This window comes from Oncorhynchus masou, chromosome 20 (genome assembly GCF_036934945.1).
Source record: "Oncorhynchus masou masou isolate Uvic2021 chromosome 20, UVic_Omas_1.1, whole genome shotgun sequence".
NCBI classification, from domain to species: domain Eukaryota; kingdom Metazoa; phylum Chordata; class Actinopteri; order Salmoniformes; family Salmonidae; genus Oncorhynchus; species Oncorhynchus masou.
Genome location: NC_088231.1, coordinates 18004164 through 18021449, shown reverse-complemented (window position 1 = coordinate 18021449; position 17286 = coordinate 18004164). Strand labels below are relative to the sequence as shown.

Below are 17286 nucleotides of genomic sequence, written 5' to 3'. Positions count from 1 at the left end.
GTGATATTCAACCCTGGTCGATTACGGAGTAGGCACAGGTGCACACAGTTGGAACATGCACTGACATAGGAACATACACACACACACATACTGCCCACACACACATACTGCCGTCCCTCGCCTGCCCAGACAGATTTCGGTGCTGGTTGGCTTTGTGCGTGTGTGCATGTGTTTGTGTGGTCGTCACCGGCAGGACTGGAGTGCAGCTGTTGTACGGTCTGGGGCCTTGGTGGAGCCAAGGGGCCTGTGTGTGTCGAGGCCAGTCCAGGGCACACCGAGAGAGAGAAAGACAGAAAGAGAGAGGCTAGGCTCCAACAGGGTGACGTGCTATCCCTGACTGCTGCTTACCAAAGCCACTACATCTGTCCACCACACAAACAATCTGAATCAACTCCTACTGTCAAGCTGAGAATATAATTGTATTCAGAGCTGCTTCACCTTGTCTTCCCATTTCACTCACACACACTGTAGTGAGGCAGAAGATTGACACGCACAGTGAAGTCTGTCAGTCCTAGAGCCTCTTTCCCCCAGCTCTCTGTGTGTGTGCCAGGCTTCCAAAGGCTTCTTGCCAGGTGCACTGAGAAATAAGAGTGACAGTTTCCAAATGTATCTCTGCAGTATGTACCTGCTGTCTCCGCTGTAGTGCACCAGCTTGGAACTGGTTCAAGAGGCCATTTTATTTTTGTTACCCAACAATGACACAAAACAGGCAGCCTCTTCAAGGTCATTTTTATAGTTTGTGATTTTCCCTCTGAATGATTGCCTCAGGCATACAGCAAATGCCCTTATTTTCATGCTTATTTATTTCCATGAAGTCCATTATTTTAATTGAAAAATATATGGGAAAAAATCACAAAAAAAAAAAACTGCCAAGGAAGGTTAGATCAAAGCTTTTGATTTCGATGAAGGATGTCCTTGGTGATTTAATATGGCGTTTAGAAAACTGCCCTTTTTATGCCTGAAGAAAGAGGGCATTGTTTTGTACCAATGAAAGATAAAAGGCAGTTCTGTATAACACTAATATCTTGCTAACTTTTGACGAGGAATGTTCTTTGTGAACTAAGCTTTCATAACGCTTTCATCCAGTATCCAAAGGCCAGTGTTCAAAGCTGCAGTGTTTGTCCCCATCCGTAGCTTGTTACCTGTAATATATATCTCTTCAGTTCTGGAGAACACCTCCATCCCCCTATGAGCTGAGTAACAAGGCCAACTTAACAGACAGCGTGTTTCTCTACAAGGAGAGAACGAGAGAGGAAAAAAGGATTGGAAAGAAAAAGCGGCCTTTGTCCTCAGGTGGTTCTTCAGATTGGAACGGGGTTAACGGCGGTCAGGGTGGAGGAGAGCTCCCTACTCTCTGTAAACCACTTCATTACTGCTGGTTGAGACCGGAAAGACCCTGTAGGCTCTGAGAGAGAAGTTTCTATGGTAACCTTGATGGTGTGTGTGTCTGTGTGTGGGTGTTCCCGTAGGAGAGCGGTATTGAGGCTGTCTTCTCACCTCATCCTTGCCCCTCCTGGACCCTCCCCTGGGACAGCTTACCGGAGGCCGTCAACCCAACTGAAGGTACTACTTTCATCCCTCCCTCCTCTCCATCCCTCTCCCCTCTCTCCTTTCCTGTCTCCCTTCGTTCATCCATCTCTCCATCCTTTTCTCCTTCCCTTTCCTCATCCAATCACCCTTACTGAGCCAGAAAGCCATATCAAACACCATTGATATGTGCAGGAGCATCCCGGTACACGCTGCATAAATGTTTGCATAAAACATCACTACTACTTTGGCTTGGTGTGAGTTCCATCAACGAGTCGCCCCCTTTCAAACAAAAACACACACAATCAGTGGAAGTGTCTGTGACGGGCTGAGCCTTCCGAGACGTAATGCGTTCTCCAAGGAGCCCCCCCTAATGACTTCTGAAGCCTTGCTGTGATGTATTCTCCCAGTGTGGTTGGGGCTAAGTGAGACAGGCCTGTCACCGGGACAGGGACACACTCCTCGGACCGTAGAACCGTCGTCGGGAACACAGTGGCGGCTCTGTTGCCGTGGCAGCCGTGTCTGACGGACGGGCGGTGGAAGCAGGGTTGATTGCAGTCCCAGGTGTCGCGAGTCAAGCGGAGAAATTAGTCTCTCCTTGGAGGTGGAGGGGGTGAGCGAGCGAGCACTTTCCTTATTAGTGTGTTTACTATACCCTGAGAAGGCTAATAAATGAGGTGAGTGTGTGCCTTAATGAGGATGATAGATGCTAGTGTTATTCTAGCGCAGCGTGAAGGGGTTCTATTACACGTGTGTGTGTGTGTGTACATTCACATGTGTCATGCTTACGGCTCATCTTAATGTGCGTTAAAGCAGCTGGAGTACATCAAGGTCTTTATAGAGGAATGTGTGTACAGAAAGCAAGAACAAACACACACAGCAGTGGGTTCAGTTCAGTGGGTAATAGAGTGAGGAAATGCATCCCACCTTACACTGAACTAATTTCAATACACTACAGTGGCATCATGTCCTTTATTTGTGTAAAGGAGAGAAGACGAAGGAGCATCTTCAAACTATTGAGATGCCCCAAACTGTTGTCTGTGATAAAAATGGTAGGATTGTTCTCTCAGGTAGTTCCTGTGCTTTCTGTCTAACTGAATCTTGGATCTCAAACAAGGATGTTGTGTGGGTGTGAAGGTACATGTTGTTGTGGTCAGTGTTATTTTCCTTCCTTTTTCCTTGTGTCTGTGTGGTTCCGGCCAGTGGGCGGATACGGGAGGGATTCCAACAACCCTCCTCCGGTTTCATTCCAATGAATTCAGCAGACAGTATCGAGAACAGAACATGTTCTCATTCAGAAGTAGTTTAACACAGACACTTGAACTTGAAGTCAACCGGCTCTGGATGATTTAGCTATTTTAGTTACCTCCAACCTCTCACATAACTGTCCAGACTTTGGCAATATTCCACTTGTCATTCCCTTTCCAGTCATGCATTCCTTATCACCCCGACATGCTATCTCTTTATATACACTCCAGTCCAGACATTTGATAAATTGACACTCAAGCATACCCACATTCTCTCTCTCGGTGTGTCTCTCTCTCGGTGTGTGTGTGTGTCTCTCTCTCTGTCTCTCTCTCTGTCTTGCTCTCTTTCTCTGCTCCTATACACTGCTAAACAGAGCTAAGTAGTGTGGGCAGTGTGACCGTTCTGAGTGGGTGAATCATAGAGAAACTTGATGTTGTTGGGTACTCTAGTTGATGAACAGAGGCTCTAAAGAGATCCGTGTGACTGCTGCTGCTGGCTGTAGTGTAGGTAGGTTCCCTCTGTGTTCCTGTGTCGGGGTAATTAGTCAGAGTGGAGATGAGACAGACCATTTGTCAGGGACCTGTAGTGACTGGGCCTTCAACGCCTGTCAGCGCCTCACCAAACACACCCATTCTTCTACCACCACCTCACAAGGAGACAGCAGGGAGGTGCCGTCACTGCAGCCATGCATCAAATCAAATGTTATTGGTCACATACACATATTTAGCAGATGGTACGGGTGTAGCGAAATGCTTGTGTTCCTAGCTCCAACAGTGCAGTAGTATCTAACAATACACACAACTAAAAGTAAAATAATGGAAATAAGAAATATATAAATATTAGGACGAGCAATGTCGGAGTGGCATCGACTAGAATTAAGCAATAAGGCCCGAGGGGGTGTGGTATATGATCAATATACTACGGTATACTGGCCATATACCACAAGCCCCCGAGGTGCCTTAATGCTATTATAAACTGGTTACCAAATGTTTTGTCGTACCTGTGGTATACTGTCTGATATACCATGCCAACAGCCAATCAGCATTCGGGGCTCGAACCACCCATTTTCTAATACAGTATATACATATGAAATGAGTAAAGCATTATGAAAACATTATTGAAGTGGCCAGTGATTCTATGTATATAGGGCAGCTTCCCCTAAGGTGCAAGGTGAGTAACCGGGTGGTAGCCGGCTTGTGGTGGCTATTTAACAGTCTGATGGCCTTGAAATAGAAGCTGTTTTTCAGTCTCTCGGTCCCAGCTTTGATGCACCTGCACTGACCTCACTTTCTGGATGATAGAGGGGTGAACAGGCTGTGGCTCAGGTGGTTGATGTCCTTGATGATCTTTTTGGCTTTCCTGTGACATCGGGTGCTGTAGGTGTCCTGGAGGGCAGGCAGTGTGCCCCCGGTGATGCATTGGGCAGACGGCACCACCCTCTGGAGAGCCCTGCAGTTGCGGGCGGTGCAGTTGCCGTACCAGACGGTGTTACAGCCCAACAGGATGCTCTCAATTGTGCATCTGTAAGAGTTTGTGAGGGCCTTAGGTGCTGTTGCGCCTTCTTCACCACTGTCTGTGTAGGTGGAGGGCGGCCCATCGGGAAGTCCAGGACCCAGTTGCACAGAGCGGGGTTCAGACCCCAGGGCCCCAAGCTTAATGAGGAGCTTGGAGGGTGTTGAAGGCTGAGCTATACTCAATGAACAGCATTCTTACATGGGCATTCCTCGTGTCCAGATATGGATCTATTGGGGCGTTAAGCAAATTGAAGTGGGTCTAGGGTGTCAGGTAAGGTAAAGGTGATATGATCCTTAACTAGCCTCCCAAAGCATTTCATCATGACAGAAGTGAGTGCTATGGGTCAATTGTCATTTAGTTACCTTCACTTTCTTGGGTACAGGAACAATGGTGGACATCTTGAAGCAAGTGGGGACAGCAGATTGGGATAGGGAGAGATTGAATATGTCCGTAAACATTCCAGCCAGCTGGTCTGCGCATGCCCTGAGGACGTGGCTAGGGATGCTGTCTGGGCCGGAGGAACAGAGGTGCCGTGCCTGCAGCCACGCATGGAGGAGGTGCCGTGCCTGCAGCCACGCATGGAGGAGGTGCCGTGCCTGCAGCCACGCATGGAGGAGGTGCCGTGCCTGCAGCCACGCATGGAAGAGGAGGCAGGGGAGGGATGGAGGGAGAGAGATGGATGGATGGAGGGAGAGAGGCACATAGCTGTCATGCCTATAACATTATTTTCATTGCGAGCTCTTTTGGTACAAGGAGTTAATGTTAGGATCATTGTTGCTGAAGTCTTGTCAGGGCGAGGGTGTAAGCTTAGTGTAAGTGGAGGCCAAGGTGTTGTCGGGGCGGGGGTGTAGGCTTAGTGAAGGTGTAAGTGAAGGCCAAGGTGTTGTCAGGGCGGGGGTGTAGGCTTAGTGAAGGTGTAAGTGGAGGCCAAGGTGTTGTCAGGGCGGGGGTGTAGGCTTAGTGAAGGTGTAAGTGAAGGCCAAGGTGTTGTCAGGGCGGGGGTGTAGGCTTAGTGAAGGTGTAAGTGAAGGCCAAGGTGTTGTCAGGGCGGGGGTGTAGGCTTAGTGAAGGTGTAAGTGAAGGCCAAGGTGTTGTCAGGGCGGGGGTGTAGGCTTAGTGAAGGTGTAAGTGAAGGCCAAGGTGTTGTCAGGGCGGGGGTGTAAGTGAAGGCCAAGGTGTTGTCAGGGCGGGGGTGTAGGCTTAGTGAAGGTGTAAGTGGAGGCCAAGGTGTTGTCAGGGCGGGGGTGTAGGCTTAGTGAAGGTGTAAGTGAAGGCCAAGGTGTTGTCAGGGCGGGGGTGTAGGCTTAGTGAAGGTGTAAGTGAAGGCCAAGGTGTTGTCAGGGCGGGGGTGTAGGCTTAGTGAAGGTGTGAAGGCCAAGGTGTTGTCAGGGCGGGGGTGTAGGCTTAGTGAAGGTGTAAGTGAAGGCCAAGGTGTTGTCAGGGCGGGGGTGTAGGCTTAGTGAAGGTGTTAGTGGAGGCCAAGGTGTTGTCAGGGCGGGGGTGTAAGCTTAGTGAAGGTGTAAGTGAAGGCCAAGGTGTTGTCGGGACGGGGGTGTTGGCTTAGTGAAGCTGTAAGTGAAGGCCAAGGTGTTGTCAGGGCGGGGGTGTAGGCTTATAGTGAAGGTGTTAGTGGAGGCCAAGGTGTTGTCAGGGCAGGGGTGTAAGCTTAGTGAAGGTGTAAGTGAAGGCCAAGGTGTTGTCGGGACGGGGGTGTTGGCTTAGTGAAGCTGTAAGTGGAGGCCAAGGTGTTGTCAGGGCGGGGGTGTAGGCTTAGTGTAAGTGGAGGCCAAGGTGTTGTCAGGGCGGGGGTGTAGGCTTAGTGAAGGTGTTAGTGGAGGCCAAGGTGTTGTCAGGGCGGGGGTGTTGGCTTAGTGAAGGTGTTAGTGGAGGCCAAGGTGTTGTTGGGGCGGGGGTGTTGGCTTAGTGAAGGTGTTAGTGGAGGCCAAGGTGTTGTTGGGGCGGGGGTGTTGGCTTAGTGAAGGTGTAAGTGGAGGTGAAGTACCGATGTTAAATGTGGTGCGGTTGCTTTGACAACAGCACGAACCTCCCTCTGTGCGCACACTGCGACTTGAAGGAAGATTTGAACCCATTTAACTACAAAATGTCTCCAAGTTTTCACCATCATTGTAAGCCCTAGTTATTTTGTTACTTTGACAGTCATTTCTGAAGATTATTATTGTCCCCCACAGCTGCATCATTCGTTGGGGATGACATGTTTACTGTTGCCTTGTTTGGTTCATGTTCACTGAAGCTGGAGACTCATATCTCCCTCTCTAACTTTAAGCACCAGCTGTCAGAGCAGCTCGCAGATCACTGCACCTGTAAATAGCCCATCCAACTACCTCATCCCCATACTGTTATTTATTTTTTATGCTCCTTTGCAAACCAGTATTTTTACTTGCACATTCATCTTCTGCACATATCACTCCAGTGTTTAATTGCTAAATTGTAATTATTTCGCTACTATGGCCTATTTATTGCCTTACCTCCTTTATCTTACCTCATTTTCACACACTGTATATAGACTTTTTCTATTGTGTTATTGACTGTATGTTTGTTTATCCCATGTATAACTCTGTGTTTTTGTTTGTGTCACACTGCTTTGCCTTATCTTGGCCAGGCTACAGTTGTAAATGAGAACTTGTTCTCAACTAGCCTACCTGGTTAAATAAAGGTGAAATAAAAAGCCGCCAGCCTGCCACAATGAGTCCCTAGAGCGCGCTGAGCCAAACGCCGCTGGGCCAATTGTGCGCCGCCCTATGGGACTCCCGGTCATAGCCGTTTGTGACCATTGAACCCGGGTCTGTAGTGACGCCACAAGCAGTGCAGTGCAGTGCCTTAGACTGCTGCGTCACTCAGGAGGCCCAAAAAACGTCCTTATTTAAATAAAACTGTTCCCTGTTACTTTATTTGAATATGTTCTTGTCTGGTGATGACCTGGCTTACAACAGGCCTACAAGCCCTCAGTCCAGCCTCTCTCCGCTTATTGAGGACAGTCTGAGCACTGATGGAGGGATTATGTGTTCCTGGTGTAACTCGCACATCCTGACCTGTCCTGAGGTGTGATGTATCCTGTGTGTCCTGGTCTGTAGGACGATCTGTCCGTCCTGTCTCCTGCAGGTGTGAGTTTGGATCCTGTTGTTGTCATCCTGTACCTGTCCTGCAGGTGTGATGTTTGGATCCTGTGCAGGTGTTGTTACACGTGGTCTGGCCCTGCGAGGATGATCAGCTGTCCGTCCTGTCTCCCTGTAGCGCTGTCTTAGGCGTCTCACAGTACGGAAATGGCAATTTATTATCCTGGCCACATCTGCAGTACTCATGCCTCCTTGCAGCATGCCTAAGGCACGTTCACGCAGTTGAGCAGGGACCCTGGGCATCTTTCTTTTGGTGTTTTTCAGAGTAAGGAGGAAGGCCTCTTTAGTGTCCTAAGTTTTCATAACTGTGACCTTAATTGCCTACCGTCTGTAAGCTGTTAGTGTCTGAAAGACCGTTCCACAGGTGCATGTTCATGTATTGTTTATGGGTCATTGAACAAGCATGGGAAACAGTGTTTAAACCCTTTACAATGAAGATCTGTGAAGTTATTTGGATTTTTATGAATATGATCTTTGAAAGGCCGGTTCCTGAAAAAGGGATGTTTTTTGCTGAGTTTATATACATAAATCTGTCGATTTTAATCAGTATTGGCTTTTTTTGGTCCTCCAATAATCGGTATCAGCATTGAAAAATCATAATCGGTCGGCCTCTACACGCTGTTTTTAGCCCATCGGTTATATATAAACAGTACCACGTCTCTAACAGCTGGACCTGAGATGGGACAGTATTTGACTCAATTTTCCACCAAAATGTTTCATCTCAGCAAAATTTCCTTCCACCCATGCAAAGAAAAACATCCTCTGTTTTGTCATTTGAGCTCCAGAACAGTAGACTTGTCTTAGCCCACGCTTTCACATCTAGTCCAATACATACTGAGAGAATTTGTGAAGAACCCGATGAGTATTTTCACATCTGGGATGCACACCTGATACACATGGCTATTAGGACCTCCTGTGATGTGTGTTGCAGGAAGACATATCAAAGGCAATGTATTGGTATAGACCCGGCCAGAAATGAACTCTTGATTGCTGCTACGGTTGGATGCTTGTTATGGATTTTCCAAGGGAATATCTATCATATTCATCTCGGTTTTGATCATAAAACCTATACAGCATAAGCAGGTAGGAGTTAGTGTAGTCTAGGTAGTCACATATGGGAGTTCTCTGAAGGAAGACTGCCTGACAGTTGATACAGAATGAATACGTTTCTTTGAAAAGCCCATATTTAGAATGGGCTGAGATGCTGTCAGTTTGACGGAGATGTTAGCAGCAAATCACCAACAGACTGTGTGTGCAGATTATGTCCCTTCTGAATATACTGTATTATCGCTTGTTTTTCACAGGCATTTTCCACCACCATTAAAACTTGCCCAGTGCACATTAAGATAGGAATGTACAATTCTCAGCCAATCTTTGTGATGGGTAGTGTCTCTCTCTCTCTCTCTCTCTCTCTCTCTCTCTCTCTCTCTCTCTCTCTCTCTCTCTCTCTCTCTCTCTCTCACACACACACTCTTCTGTACATTATGCTGTTATACAGTTGGTCTAAGGCTCAACCTGCCTGAGAGTAGAGGAGTCTGTCTGATCATCACTTGTCAGAGAGCTGTCCGTCTGGAGGCCCCTGAGGTGAAGTCTGTGTTACTGGGAGACGTGTTGTTGGGAACATAGAATGACTCCCCTGTCAGAAGGTGTGTGAGTGTGTTGAGTCTGTGTGTGTGCATCGGTGTGTGGTGTGCGCTCATATATATTACTGTCTGTCTCTGGGTGTGCGGTGGATGGGATGTGGGGGTTGTTTCTGGGTGTGAGTGACAAGGGAACAGGGAGGGGGAGGAGGAACTCTGCCTACGTGGTAGATACTTGTCAAAAGGTGCTCGTCCCCAGGCGTCTCCTGCCAGACCAGTCTCAGGGGTAAATGAGAAAAGGTCCATTTTGTTACCCATATTCAATGGATTAAACTCATTCTGAGCCTTTAAATGGGCTATTTAAAGATCCCAATACAATACAACTAGGACCGAGCAACAAGAGGCTCCAAGGTTTTAAACGCCCAACTAGGTGGATAATTGGCATTTTATTTCTGGGATTGCAGTTCAACCACAACCGGTTCCCTTGAGGTGGATTTCAGGGGCAGTTCAACCACAACCGGTTCCCTTGAGGTGGATTTCAGGGGCAGTTCAACCACAACCGGTTCCCTTGAGGTGGATTTCAGGGGCAGTTCAACCACAACCGGTTCCCTTGAGGTGGATTTCAGGGGCAGTTCAACTGAATTTCACTGTTTGTTGAAACCGTTTGAGGTTTGAGTCGACAGCTACATTTGAACGCAGCACCACGGGTTGTTGAAACCGTTTGAGGTTTGAGTCGACAGCTACATTTGAACGCAGCACCACGGGTTGTGTGCATTTTGGAATCATCGTCTGCTCCCCGCGAATGTCATATCATGAATATTCATCCTCTTTCCGATTCCCAGTTTTGGTTTGCTCAGTAAGCACTTGTTCTTCACAGTGATGGAGGGGGAAACTGCCTGGAGCTCCCCTAAGCGTTCAGAGGGTTTAGGTTACTCTGTTCTCACCAGTCTAGACTCATGATTAATGAATTACTTCCAATTGTCGCATGTTGAGACTGTGAGCTTTGGGGTATACGGAGACACTCTGCCCTAGAAAGTAAGCCAGCTGAAATAAGCAATAATGGTTTTGCCTAATGTCTTTAAAGTGATCATAGAAACGGCATTTGTAAGAGAGAAATGTTGAAAGAAAACTATTTCCCGAAATAGTCAGCACCCTAAAGTGGTTCCAGGTTATGCCTCAGTCCTTTTTGTTGTGATTTAGAAGTGGCATCTGTAATCGGAAGCATCATAAGCCTTATGCCAGAAGCAATGCAATTGTAGATCACTTTCATTTGAAAGAAAACTACAGTATGTCTCTCATAGACTCCATGAAGATAATTAGAATTGTGTGTCAGAATGTGTGAATAAATGCTGTTATTCTGCTCCTTAGGTCACACAGAAAGGAGCTGCCCTCTCCTCATACCAAGTCCTCTCTCCTCCTTCTCTCTCATACCAAGACCTCTCTCTCCTCTCTCTCCTCATACCAAGACCTCTCTCTCCTCATACCAAGACCTCTCTCTCCTCATACCAAGACCTCTCTCTCCTCATACCAAGACCTCTCTCTTCTCTCTCTCCTCATACCAAGACCTCTCTCTCCTCATACCAAGTCCTCTCTCCTCTCTCTCCTCATACCAAGACCTCTCTCTCTCTCTCCTCATACCAAGACCTCTCTCCTCTCTCTCCTCATACCAAGACCTCTCTCTCCTCTCTCTCCTCATACCAAGACCTCTCTCTCTCTCTCTCCTCATACCAAGACCTCTCTCTCCTCATACCAAGTCCTCTCTCCTCATACCAAGACCTCTCTCTCCTCTCTCTCCTCATACCAAGACCTCTCTCTCCTCATGCCTGCATGAATCAGGCCTTCATGGTCAAATTGCAGCAAAGAAACCACTGCTAAAGGACACCAATAAGAAGAAGAGACTTGCTTGGGTCAAGAGACTCAAGCGATGGACATTTGACCGGTGGAAATCTGTCCTTTTGGTCTGACGAGTCCAAATTTGAGATTTTGGTTCCAACTGCTGCATATTTATGAGACGCAGAGTATGAGAAAGGATGATCTCAGCATGTGTGATTCCCACCGTGAAGCATGGAGGAGGAGATGTGATGTTGTGGGGATGCTTTGTTGGTGACACTGTCAGTGATTTATTTAGAATTCAAGGCACACTTAATCAGCATGGCTGCCACAGCATTCTGCAGCGATACACCATCCCATCTGGTTTACGCTTAGTGGGACTATCATTTGTTTTTCAACAGGATAATGACCCAACCCAATTGAGATGGTTTGGGATGAGTTGGACCGCAGAGTGAAGGAAAAGCAGCCAACAAGGGCTCAGCATATGTGGGAACTCCTTCAACACGGTTGGAAAAGTATTCCCCATGAAGCTGGTTGAGAGAATGCCAAGAGTGTGCAAAGCTGTCATCAAGGAAAAGGATGGCTACTTTGAATAACCTAAAATATATTTTAATTTGTTTAACAGTTATTTTTGGTTTCTACATGATTCCATATGTGTTATTTCATAGTTTTTATGTTGTCACTATTATTCTACAACATAGAAAATAGTTTTTTTTAAATAAAGGAAAACCCTTGAATGAGTAGGTGTGTCCAAACTTTTGACTGGTACTGTAGCTTTAAAGGGATAGTGTGAGATCTGGGCAATTAAGTCCTTTTTTTCTTACCCAGACTTCGAAGTACTCAAAGATACAATGTTTATGTCTGCGTGCAGTTTGAAGGAAGTTTTGCAAGGCATCGTGGCATTTGCGTTAACGAAATGACTAGAAGTTCACAGGCACAGATAGCTTCAACTTCCTTCAAACTGGACACAGAGACATAAAAATGAGATAGGCATGGAAATAAATGCCACCAGTCTGTGGACATTTCTCCAAGGCCCAACTCAAGCCATGCAGTTGTCATGATTCCATCCCTAGTGGAATCCCAGTGCATGCCTGAGTAGAACTACGTGTCTGGTGGAGGCCTAATGCCACACTAAAGAGTACTACTGGAGCCGCCTGTTTGAGGTAATGCTGATTCCCTCAAGAAATGCCGTTGTTTAAGACTTATCCCTTGGTAACTGCAGCAACAGTTCACCTTATTTATGTTACTTACATTATTTATGTCACAGACCAGCAGGAGCAGTTTGTGTGAGTTCAGCAGGTTCACAGTATGGCACACTGCAGCAAGAAAGTGTGTGTGTGTGAAAGCGAGAGAGCGAAAAAGAGCGAGGGGCATGTTTTCTGTCTCCTATTGTCAATCTCTCTCTCTACCCACCCCTCTCTCTCTCCTCTCTCTACCCCTCTCTCCTCTCTCTCCTTTCTCTCTCTCCTCTCTCTACCCCTCTCTCCTTTCTCTCTACCCCTCTCTCCTCTCTCTCCTTTCCCTCTCTCCTCTCTCTACACCTCTCTTACTCTCTCTCGCTCTCTCCTTCCCTCCTCTCTAGCAGCCCACATACGTCGCTCTGACACACTGCGCCAACCACACCATGTATTATTACTCCTTGTCTCGATGCTGTGCTTGCTCTCCCCTTCTAACTGGCGTCAGCAGTGTCGGAGCGAGTTCTCTCACTCCCTTCCTCCCTCCATCTCTCACCCCTCCACAAACTGGTGTCGTCTCTAGCATTCCTCACATTATTTAACAGGGTTAAACTTACAGCGTTGTTATTGTGAATCGCAAGAAGAACAATGCAACAGGTGATGTGTGGTCTCCTGATTGGCGCAGCGGTCTAAGGCACTGTATCTCAGTGCAAGAGGTGTCACTGCAGACCCTGGTTCAAATCCAGGCTGCATCACATCCGACCGTGATTGGGAGTCCCATAGGCGTCATTGTAAATTTGAGCTGACTTGCCTAGTTAAAAAAATGTCTTTGGTTCAAACAGACAGGCAAGAAGAACAATGCAACAGGTGATGTGTGTTGAATGTCTTGGGTTCAAACAGACAGGCAAGAAGAACAATGCAACAGGTGATGTGTGTTTAATGTCTTGGATTCGAACTTCAGTGGTGCTAAATTGCAAAGGCTCTATGACAGTGTTTTACGGTTTCAAAAACGTGGTTAGATGGGTTTTTGCGGTTGAGGGGTTGCTGGCGCCCCCATACTCTGCACAGTAGAGAGGCTAGAACAATGGGCTGTGTGTGGATGTTCTCTCATTCATGTTTGAGGTGTGTGTGTGTTATATCCACACCTTCACTTCGCTTTGAGTTTGGCCTTCCTTCACGCCTCCACACTGCTGTCCCGACGAGGCACCGATAGGGGTGTGTTGTCACAAGGTGTGTGTGTGTGTGTAAATGGATACCTGTTGGTTTGGTCTAGGAGTGTGAAACAGGTCTACATCTGCATGCGGCTCAGTGGATCTGAAAACAAACAGATGTCACTTCTCCATGGAGCTGCTAGAGCCTTCGTCTCCATAACGGCAACAGGCGTGAAAGGTGATTGGCTGCACAGCTTCAGTTTGGATAGAACATTCTCTAACTAAGGAACTTCCTTTTCAGGAAGTTGGCTGGTTTCCTTCTGTTGCACTGAGAATTCATGTTGGCGGCCATTTTGTTTCCAACAGAAACGAGTTGAGAAAGATGGCAAATCATTTATGGATGGAGGAAGTGCAAGAAAACTGAGTAATGGCGTCTCCTTTTAAAGTTCTCCCCTTTTGTATGCTGGAGACACATTGTAACGGAATACTGATTCATCCAAATCCCCTTCTATAATTATTGAAAGGGCACCATGTAGCATTTGTGACCAATTGGCCATTATCCCCGGCTGGCTTGCCTTAAAAACAAATTATATTCAGACGTCACCGAGACATTTGGAAATGTAGGTTCCTAATAAGGAAATCGGTCGATATCCAGACAGTGGCTCATTCCCTGGTATCAAATGTGTGTGCTAACGGACTAATGAATTCAGGCAAAGAGAGGGAGAGCAAAGAGAGGGAGCGATGGAGAGAGCCTGACAGGAGGTAGAATAGAAGAGGCCTGCCAGAGTGTCCCCCCACAAGACTTCAGGGACAGAGGGGAGAGATGGAGAGAGCCAGGCCTGAGCAACTTTTTCTTCCTATAGCTCACTCTGTCTTTGTCTGTCTTTGACTTTGGGCAGCCATGTCTCTTCCTGATGGGTGGTTTAATGACCACGGAGGCGGTGGCAGAATCCCTTTATCTCTCCCAGCAGAGGGGCTCTGGATCTAGCAGCCTCGCCAAGGCCTTTCCCGTCTGAGAACCAGCCAGCGGAGGGAGGGGAGGAGGACAGGGTCTGGAGCCCAGCCAGCCTTCTCTGATCCTGGGGTTAGAGCTTAGCTCAGCACAGCCTCCACCGGCTGCCTGGGGTTTTGGGGAAATTCCCAAAGGTTACTGGCCAAAAGACAATGACATGGTCTCTATAAAGACTGCAGCATCGCGCCACTTACTCATTGACTGACATCTAGGGCAATGAAGAACAGAGCCAAAGATTGCTAAAGGATGAATGTACCCCAAACAAAACACACAGGGGGTTACTGTAGTAAAGCTGACAGGATCTGTGGGTAATGGCGACGTCTTTGCCAGGTCTGGGTGGGCATTGATGGGATGAAGGGTTTTATTTATTTATTGAGTTGTATCTATTGGGTTTATTTATAGAGTTTATTTGAGCAGGGACAATGTACAACAAAAACAGCCTCAGTAAACCTGAGAAAATATACATTGTTCCAGATTTAGCTAAGCAGCTCATTTCAGTTTTGGATGATTAGCTGTTAGTGAGAGTGTTGTTTGGAACAGATGGGATGGTGTAAATAATTGTTTTGAGCATATCTTCAATTTCTCAACTCGCCCTTCAATCCAGTCTTGTTATCCTTTTAGTCTTTTGTAAATCTTTCTCATGAAGAAGCGATATCAATAAATGTTTTTAAGTGCAATCATGTTTTCCATATTCTAAATTGTAAGACGTTTGTGATTCCCAGAATATTGTTTTGCCACCTACACAGTCAGGGACACAGAGGATTTGTTTTCCTACACTTGTGTAGATTGTAAAATGTTTGTTTTTAACGGTGCCGTTGGTTAAAGCGGAACGAACTCCTCCATGTTTAGACAGACATTCCCAAGCTGTTGAGAGATGTGGTGAGAAGTTATTTCCCCTGGTCTTTTACTTCATTTACCTTTTTGTTTTCTTGTCACCACTTTCTCATCCTACGACACTGAAGCGTTTCACTGACTAAAGCACATGTGCAAAAGCAAACATTTTCCGATGACAACTTGTCAACAGTTTTAGCTTTTCCGAGCAGGAATGATCATCTTTTCTCTGATTGTGCTCATCCGTGTTTAAGAGTGTAAATGTGTGGTTCTCCAAACCAGTACAACAGTTAACAGGGTCTTTACCCCGTTATCTAAATCATAGCTAATACTTACATTGTTATGTATTGGTTGGCGTTAAGCTGTTCCACATGCCTCAGAAGGTGCAGTTATGGTCTGTGGGTTTGTGGGTTTGTGGCTTCCCATAGTGGACTTCCCATTGCTACAGTATCTATCTACAGCCTGTATCTACAGTATGTACTGAATCACCACAGCACCCATTATGGTGTCCCTCAGACTAGGGCTTTCTGGGAATTTATGTCTGATTCTTGTTAAAACATCTTACTTTCCCTGAGGAATGCTGTGAAAATGTAGTTCTGCACCACTATTGATTGCTGTGCTAAGATCTGTGGGTTTGTGACTGTCCATAGTCAGATTTGCACATCTACAGTATCTACTGGACTGTATCACCACTACCCATTATGGTGTCACTCGTAGTGTAGTGCTTTCAGAATGTCTGTGATTCTGGTTAAATCAGCACACTTTCCCAGGGGAGTGCTGTGAAAACGTATCTCCTCGCCTTCGTAGATTGCCATCAACACACCCTCGAGATTGACCAAGTTAGTTTTTCTTTTTGTCTTCTTGGTTCATAGATTCTCCTAATAACGACCATATGTTTGTAAGTAAGTGAGAATCTTCGCTCCCGTGGGTAGCGTTTTTACCGTGCCAACACAATTTATTTAACCTTTATTTCGACATGCAGTCATGCTGTGACCAAGGCCTCTTTCTCAGGTGAGTCCTGCATATACGTCAATATACACATCAATAATACACATCAACATTCACTAAGCAAGCCATTTCAAATCTCAAATGGCTGAGGAGTAGAGGGAGGGAAGAGTTTTGTGGGAATGCCAAGGTGATAATCAGTAGCTGCCGACTAGATATTGTGGCGTCCATTAAAGGAAACATTGGGCGCCTGTCAGGGACTTGTCATATAACGGGGGTGTTGAAGGTGTCTTTTAAAAACAGTACAACTCTCTTTAACAAGTCTTTATCTGTCTCTGCTCAGCGACGGTTATTATTTCTAGAGGCAGCAAGCCCAAGCAGCTCCTGCTGCCATCACCAACCAAGCTAAACAAACAAGGAAAATATGCCTGGCTGGCTGCTTCGAAATGTAGGGGGGGGGAATCTTGAATTACAATGAATGGAGATAATTTGGGAGTAATTTTAAGTTTGTATTACGTAATTAGACCTAAACTTGGTTGACTTTATACTGGTGTGGGAACAGGGTTTTATGGAAAATGTTTTGTCATAGCGTGTAGGCTAAGGAACTCTAGCAGGCAGTGACTATTCTGTCAGCGGTAGTTGTGCTCAAGCTTGTTTTCCACACAATTCACAGAATCATTGTGACTGTTACGTAAAAGCTTCTGCTCCTTGGATAACATAGGTCATTCACAAACTTCCTCCAGCAGGCTTTGTATTGTCAGATGTTTTCTCTCTGCATCTTTCAAGGAGGCTCTTGCTTGCTTCAGCTCTGGAATGTTAATAGATGTAATTTATTTTGTATCCTTGTAGATTTGAGCATGGGCCTGCAACACAGCGTTAAGGAAGACAAGCACACCTGTTGCACAAAGACATTGGTCAAGCTACTAGTTGTGAATATACAACAAAACAAGCCTTGGCTTGGCTATTTCAGTTTTTGACTTGACCGTTCTTAAATGGATTATCTCCACCCTTCACAGGGTTTTTGCTCAGCAATTAGCGTGACAAATTTGCAATGGTCTCTTACAAACACTCTGAATATCTACCCTGATATTTCTCCTGGACTGAGGCCAAAAAATGGCCAATGCCTTTTAGGAGCAAGTCTGAGGCTTGTTTTAACTGTTGGATTACATGCATGCTGTTCCTGTAGGTATTTTATGGGCAGTCTGTTTCCATCACTGGGTTTGCGAATGTGTCTTTTTTACAAGGCGATTGAAACTCCATCTCAATGGCTACGCACATGTGTTGCTAACAGGCAGGAAATCAATGCAAGGCCTCACCCTGGCTAGTTGAATTCTTCAT

General features: G+C 46.4%; 1 protein-coding gene across 2 annotated transcripts in view; it reads left to right on the top strand.

Annotated features, from left to right (window-relative positions):
* The window catches only part of gstcd (glutathione S-transferase, C-terminal domain containing), a 58947-nt gene that overhangs the window by 6629 nt on the left and 35032 nt on the right, over positions 1-17286 (top strand). For both annotated transcript variants that reach the window (XM_064926621.1, XM_064926620.1), the window contains one exon: positions 1470-1563. In XM_064926621.1, the coding sequence (XP_064782693.1) occupies positions 1470-1563 (94 nt within the window). The remainder of the gene's footprint in view (positions 1-1469; positions 1564-17286) is intronic.